At 35.5% G+C, this 7,876-nt stretch overlaps 2 protein-coding genes across 2 annotated transcripts; both read left to right on the top strand.

Annotated features, from left to right (window-relative positions):
* The first annotated feature begins 219 nt into the window (after nt 1–219).
* On the top strand, nt 220–3,394 carry LOC111910261 (protein ROLLING AND ERECT LEAF 2). Its single transcript, XM_023906064.3, has 4 exons — nt 220–1,514; nt 1,638–1,813; nt 2,047–2,270; nt 2,483–3,394. The coding sequence occupies exons 1-4, from the start codon at nt 440–442 to the stop codon at nt 3,261–3,263; spliced, it is 2,256 nt and encodes a 751-aa protein (XP_023761832.1). The 5' UTR covers nt 220–439; the 3' UTR covers nt 3,264–3,394.
* Nucleotides 3,395–4,698: 1,304 nt separating this feature from the next.
* On the top strand, nt 4,699–6,468 carry LOC111910259 (uncharacterized). The gene is made up of 3 exons (XM_023906063.3): nt 4,699–5,376; nt 6,080–6,151; nt 6,243–6,468. Exons 1-3 carry the CDS (start codon nt 4,792–4,794, stop codon nt 6,243–6,245), a joined length of 660 nt encoding a protein of 219 aa, XP_023761831.1. The 5' UTR covers nt 4,699–4,791; the 3' UTR covers nt 6,246–6,468.
* Nucleotides 6,469–7,876: the final 1,408 nt, after the last annotated feature.

Genomic DNA, 7,876 nt, shown 5'->3' with positions numbered 1-7,876 from the left:
TAAAAAAATTCTTTTATTAAAGAGGTGATTTATTCGTATAATATATAAAGAGAACATATAAATGGTTTAAAGGAACATAATCTTAAATTTTAAAAGAAAAGGTAGTGGGTCTAGAATCATAAGACTTACAACATGAGGGGTCGAAGTGAAAATATATATATGGCAATCTTTTTGACTTTCCTAATCCCTTGTACAAAAGAGCTTCCAAGTGTTTGTCGGTCTTGCAAAACGTCGCCGTATCTGACAATCGTCATCATGGATGTTCGCGTTGGCTAACATTCGCATTTCAGTATCCCCAAATCACCTCTCTCTATCTCTCTCCGTTCTTCCCTACTCTGTACAGAGTACAGACCAGAAAGCACTCAGATTACACTGTAAATTGATTCCTCCAATTTTCTACTAAATAATTGGTTTGTAGATCAGTCGGATCTTATCAGAGATGGGTTGTACACAATCGAAGATCGAGAACGAAGAAATTGTGAATCGGTGCAAGGAAAGGAAAACAGTGATGAAAGAATCAGTATCTGCTCGGAACGCCTTCGCCGCTGCCCACTTCTCCTACGCTGCTGCTCTCAAGAACACCGGCGCCGCACTTAGTGACTACGCCCAAGGCGAGGTTCAATTCTCTGATCACCGGCATCCCTCCTCTGTTGACGCAGTTTCCTCTTCGACAACCATTCTCCCTCCAGCACCACCACAACCCCCATACGAAAACCTCCCTCCGCCCCCACCACCGCCTCTCCAACGCGCCGCTACTATGCCGGAATTCACCATTTCGGAACCGGAATTCAAGTCGCATCCTGACCCGATCATCGAAGAAGGCGACGAGGATGATGAGATTGATGATCGTAGCTTAAAGCGCCGGACTAGTTCTAGAAGCTCCGCTGGTGCCGGTGTCAGAAGTGTTTCGAAAAGAGAGGCCGAAAAACAGGATTTCCCTCCGCCATCTCCACCACAGCCAACGCCACCACGTCCGACTGAAAACACTCTCAATCGTGCCGCACCACCTCCACCTCCGTCTCACGGGATGTCTTCATGGGATTACTTTTTCCCGTCGATGGAAAACGTTACAGGCCCGAGTCTGGCTGAAGCAGATAGCCAGAGCAGTAGATTCGAACGCGAAGAAATCCACCAACGGAAAGTGTTGGAGGAGGAGGAGGAGGAGGTGCAGGTGCAACACAGGTCTATGAAGAATCATATGAATCACAACGGTGGCGATGGAAGAGGTGGCGATAGTGGTGATAATGAGGTTGAAGAATTGGCAACCGAAGTGGAGGAAGAGCCTCCACCACCCCTACCTAAAGCTGTAAAGAAGGTTCGGGTTCCTGTGTCAGTTCCAGCAGAAGGCAGAAGATCATCCGGGAAGGGTGGTGGTGGACAGAGTCTGGACTTGTTGCAGATATTTACTAAGCTTGATGATTGTTTTCTGCAAGCATCAGAAAGCGCCAATGAGGTTTCAAAGATGCTCGAGGCCAATAGACTGCATTACCACTCAAATTTTGCAGATAATCGAGGTATATCAACATGATTCATGTTCTTAATTTTACTGGGTAGTAAACTGTTTGCAAGATTTGATCCAAAACTTAGTAGAAAATTCTCTTAATGCTGATATCTGTGACTGGATTGTTGGTTTTCAGGGCATATAGATCATTCTGCAAGAGTCATGCGTGTGATTACATGGAATAAGTCTTTTAAAGGATTACCAGATGCTGATGATAAGAAGGATGACTTTGATTCTGAAGAGAATGAAACTCATGCTACAGTGTTGGACAAGATGCTTGCATGGGAGAAGAAGCTATATGATGAAGTCAAGGTACCTTGATGCACCCAAATCACATCACATTTTCCATTAAGTTTTCTGTATAAAGTAGTCATCTTTCTGTATTAAGTCAAAAAGAAACACTCATATATATATATATATATATATATATATATATATATATATATATATATATATATATATATATATATATATATATATATATATATATATATATATCTTATTAGATTAAGTTGAACACATTTGATTGATGCTCAAGTCAACAGGCAGGTGAATTGATGAAACTTGAGTACCAAAAAAAGATTGCGTCACTAAATAAACTCAAAAAACGTGGTGCTAGCACCGATCATTTGGAGAGAACAAAAGCAACTGTAAGTCATCTGCACACAAGATACATTGTAGACATGCAATCAATGGATTCAACCGTTTCTGAAATCAATCGGCTTCGTGATGAACAATTGTACCCAAAACTCGTTCAACTTGTCAATGGGTAAGTTTCAAATCCGTATAATTCTTCTCAAAATTATTCTTTAAGATAAATGGTCAAAAGTCCAAGAAAAATCCACTTCCAATGTGGATTGGAAAAGTAGTTGTTTACTTGATGTGGGCCAGCTCCCTGTGGACCCTTGCTTGATTACCAGACTGTGTGTCAGGGGTTGTTGAAAGAATAACCTTTTAACTGTAGATGATTTTTTTAAACAGGATGGCGGAAATGTGGGAAAACATGAAATTACAACACGACTACCAATCAAAAATTGTTCAAGCGTTGCGATCTCTTGACATCTCTCATTCACCAAAAGAAACAACCGAACTCCATTACAAAAACACAAGTCAACTTCATGATCATGTCCAAATGTGGCATTCTCAATTTGAAAAACTCATGTCACACCAAAAAGAATACGTAAAAGCCCTCAACAATTGGCTAAAACTCAACCTTATCCCGATCGACAACAACCTAAGAGAAAAAGTCTCCTCACCTCAAAGACCACAAACCCCACCAATCCAATCCCTTTTGAGGACATGGAACGATTTCCTCGAGAAGCTTCCGGAAGAAGGAGCAAGAACCGCTATACACAACTTTGCAGCTGTCATGGACACGATCTTTCAGTACCAAACAGATGAAATGAAAATGAAGGAAAGATGCGAGGAAACAAGAAGGGAGTTGACGCGAAAAACACGGAAGTTTGAAGATTGGTATAATAGGTATATTCAGAAAAGAAGTTCGGAAGATATGGAGCATGATAAAGAAGTGATTGCTGAACAACAAATTACAGTTGAGTTGTTGAAGAAGAGATTGGAGGAAGAGGAAGAAGGGTACCAGAGGCAGTGTATTCAGGTGAGGGATAAATCTTTGATGAATTTGAAGACGGGTTTACCAGAGGTTTTCAGGGCAATGTCGGAATTTTCTTGGGCTTGTTCACATATGTATAAAAGCTTGAGGTCTCAAAGGATGAACCAAAATCCAAATGCAAGTTTTTCATGAGGTATATGATGATATGATGTAAGCAGGTTGTTTGTATGATTTGGTAAAGGTTCTTAATTTGATTTGTATGATTCAAGTGTGAAGGAGGTTTAGTTGCATGTTAATGTGATTTCATTTTTGGTATTACCCTATATTTTATGTATTATCCTTTCTTTTGTATGATGTGGATGCCATATCAACCACTAATAAAAAAATCATCGTTATTTATGAAATCAAATAAAAGCAAACATGAAATTTGATGGTTAGAACAACTTACAATGCAATTTTCAGATGCTTCAATCCCCAAAACTTTCACCAGAAAGTAGTCGTTCATGCAATGCAACAATGGAGGTTCGATAGAAAGATGATACAAACGCTCCACTTTGTAGTCGAGGTCCTCTGAAACTTGCTGTCGTTTTGCAAAAAGTCATAAAAGTCTAAAACTTTCTGATTTGATTTGCTAGTGCATAGGCACTTAGTAGTAAATGTAAGAAAACTGATTCGTAGATAACATTTATTGTTATTATATTTAAATTGTACAATATTAAAAAAATAAAAATTTCTCTGTTGGTGTGTATGCTATAAAAGATGAATCAGCTTTCAATTGATTGATAATAACTTAAGAAGTTAGGGAAAGTGAAATAGAAGGTTTCTACGGAAGTAATGACAAAATTGATATAAATTAATTTAGGGCCACACTAAAATTTGTGGGAAAACTTGATGGCTTTTCTGGAGGGAAAATCTTAGAAAAACTCAACATATTTTCATTAAAATCCTTACAAAAACTCAACATATTTTCATTAAAATCCTTACAAAAACCACAATATTATTTTTTTATGCATTAAAATCCTTATATTTTTTAAAATGTCTAATTTAAGGTTTTGAGTTCGGTAAACCCTAGATAGTAAAAAATGTTAGGCAATCGATTCTCAACGGTTTGATGGTTACAATCTATTAGATTAAAAATTTTCAATAAATATAAGAGTTTTGATGTACTAAAAATAAATAATACAGTGGTTTTTTTAATGCAATGATGAAAATAGATTGAGTTTTTCTAAACTCAAAAAGATTGAAATAAGACTTTAAGAAAATATAAGAGTTTTAGTGCATTGGGCGGAAACACACTTAAGTTTTCTCCTCAGAGGGTTTCTGGTTTCTATCTTTCTTTCTGTGGGAATGGTTTCTAATTCTATCCACGTCCAACACAATGAAGTCCTTTAATGAAAAACTTGGTTGCTAAGGATATTGTTGTTATCTCCAAAGGGAGGGATAGAACTCGGGTTCGTTGGGTGTTATGACATACTGTTCTATCGGACGTTCTTGCCCTCTACACCAAACCACCGTTCAAACTGAAAAAAAGAATTTTTTTTAAGAATTAAATGAAAATATATAGAGTTTTTATGAGGTTTTCTCTTCTCTATTAACCAACTTGAGACTTGAGATGAAAACTAATAACCAACAGAGAGAAAAACGAGGACCGAAGTGCACACTGCACAATTTGTAAAAGGCCTGCTATTTATAGCGGAAACCACAGCGAAACTTTGAAATCATGGCGTCCGGAAAACCCGAACCACCGCCTCCCACCGACTATCGCTACGATGCTCTTCCTTCTACTCCTCAACAAAACCAATATTTCGTTGTCTTACCCTTCTACTCTCCCTCCGGCCACCTCAGGTGGCGTCGATTATGCCGTCGCTACCTCTCCTGCGCCAGCACCATCCTCCTTCTCTCCGTCGCTCTCTACTTTCTCTGGCCCTCTGATCCTTACCTGAAAGTGGTAAATCTCCGCCTCGACCGCCTGAAAATACACGCTGTTCCTAAGATCTCCCTTGATATTGTGTTAGGTGTAAAAATTAAGGTTCGTAATCCTGATGTTTACTCGCTCAATTACGAGTCTCTCAATGTCTCGGTCGGGTACAGGGGAGAGCAGCTAGGGTTTGTCACATCGGATGATGGAAAGGTTAAGGCTTTCGGTACATCGTATATCGATGCTACACTGGTTCTTAATGGATCAGAAGTGATCTCCGAAGCGTTTTCTCTGATTCAAGATCTGGTGAAAGGTTCGATTCCGTTTACCACGACCCCTGAAATTCGCGGCAGCCTTGGAATTTTCTTCTTTCAACTGCCAATTTCGGTATGGATATCTGTCTGCTTAATCTCTAACTTATATAATACTATATGAACGCATAATCTACAAGCAGTTTTCTGGCGGATTTATTATTTCAGTTCGTGGTTAATTGCAAGTTATAGCTGATAACCAGTTAATTACTACTTCCAAAAACACAACTCTTCCTATTTGATTGATGTTATAGAACTGTGTATCATATTGATTGTTATGAGCTCCAGTTATTGCAAAGTAAAGAAATTACCATAACAAAGTTTCATTTTCCTTATCCACTCAAATTTGCGTTCTTTATGACTGCTATTACACTCTTGAGAAAATCATGCATTTCATAAACATGAATGTTACTAATTGAAGTTGCAATTGAAACTCCATCTGGTAGAATTGTTAGGGTGCATATTAAGCCATCTGGATCTATATCTCAATATATAACCTGCAGTCTAGTACTTTTTGATTGGATATTGCAATGATCTCTGATCATTTATCCAGACAACACGTGATGAACAAAAGAAAGAAACATCACCTAACGTTTTAAAGCATACATGTGCTAGGTTGTTCATATTTTGGTAAAAAAACTGATCATTTTGATGATTCATACCTGTTGTAGAGAACCTTGATTCCATTATCATAATTCATGCATATCTGCTCCATCTTCAATCTTCCATTCTCATCTGTCAAATATTTGCTTCTATTAATAATTGATGATGATGAACAGGCCAAGTTATCATGTGAGGTTGTGATGAACATAAACAATCAAACAATCGAACGACAAGATTGTTATCCTGCGGTAAATTGAAACCCTTTTCCAAGTTTCATTATATAATGAAAAGATTCAAATCCAGTTTACAAAAAAATAATGAGTCTTTTTTTGTGATCAGTGATGTGGTGTGGAAGAACACTGACAAAACTAAAGCTATCAAGAAGGAAACAAATCATGCTATGGTTTTAGGTAAATTCTCCTTAAATTAGTCTTTATTTTTTTTTATTTTTTTTCGGGGTGATTATTGATTATTGTGCTAGAGCTGATTCATAAAATAAACCCCAATGTAAATATATTAATATAATGACATCATACACTCCAGTTTACATATTGTTACTTTGTTATCTCGCCTTATTGATTTGTTTACACATTGTTATTTCACCTTATTGATTGAAATACGTGTAACTACTTTGAACATCATTTTCCAAAAAAAAAATGGTATGAAAAAAGCTAATCTCATAAATAAGTACTGAAAGTGAAAATCAAAAGTTCTGGAGTTTTGAACATGTTTCAGAGGTCTTTTGTGACATATGTTGAAAAGGTAGTTATTTGGAGATATATCCTTCCCCATTTTGGTCATTTTTTGATTAGCTCTTAATTATGTCAACATAGTTTATCTTTAAGTGTTGAGACATGATAGCAGATTTTTTAAGTTTGTTTTATAAATGATTATTGTGTTAGATGTGATATAAAAAGTGTTTGAATAAAGTAATTTAGGAGACATGTATTGAAGTACATTTTTGACGCCGGTTTGACGGGATTCTTTTTGAAGGAAATTTTTTATTTCATCTTGTATATAGATAAAACCAAAAAATATAGGATAATTTATAGAAAACCCACTATATTTTGTAGAGTTGGCAAAAAAAGACACAAACTGCCAACTCAACACAAACAATCCTCGATAATTAGTTGGTTGAGTTTAAGATTCTCAATCTGTTAATTAATCAAGTCAAAATATTTAACCTATTTACTAAAACCTGTCTTTAACAAGTATAATTCCTTTTCTTTTTCTTTTATAATATTTAATAGTTAGTTTTTCTTTTTAATAATTTATCTTTGTGTTTATGGTTGTAATTATGTTCAAACTTGAACATCGAACAATATTGAAGTTTGCAACCTTTTTCAAATTTTATTTGAATGGTTATTGAAATATGCATCACAATTAATTAGGTGTAAGTTTCTTATATGAATTATTATTATTATTATTATTTAAATTTGTTAACATGGATTCTACCTGTTTATTATTTTTTTTTCATTTAATTAATAAATACAAGTGTTAATAATCAGGAGGTCTTGAGTTCAATCCTAAACATATATTAACGTGCCTTTTCAAAAAAAAAAATTAATAAGTTGGGTTTGGTTTTGAAATTCTCAGGCCGTTTACAAAAAAAATTGGATTGGATTAAAATTTTCAATTCATTTGATTAAATAATTCTATATGAGAATATAATAGTTCTATAAGAAAATGACTCAACATGACCCATGGTCACTCTTAATGTTTTGGCCATTTTTGCGGTTTAAAAACTACATTTTAAAATTGTTAAAATTGATGAAAGTCATCCTTAGTTTAACTTTATTTTTTATTTTGACACTATGGCATGATGTAGCATAGATTAAAATTGTCACAATAGAAAATTTTATCAAAGTTTAGTGATTTTAGTAAAAATTGACATTAATTTGCTCTATGAGGTCTAGTATACAAAAGTTGTCGACATGAAAAATTGGTAAATTTGTGATTTTTATTGAAGAAAT

The sequence above is a fragment of the Lactuca sativa genome, chromosome 5, assembly GCF_002870075.4.
Source record: "Lactuca sativa cultivar Salinas chromosome 5, Lsat_Salinas_v11, whole genome shotgun sequence".
Taxonomy (NCBI): domain Eukaryota; kingdom Viridiplantae; phylum Streptophyta; class Magnoliopsida; order Asterales; family Asteraceae; genus Lactuca; species Lactuca sativa.
This window is presented reverse-complemented; position numbering and strand designations above follow the sequence as displayed.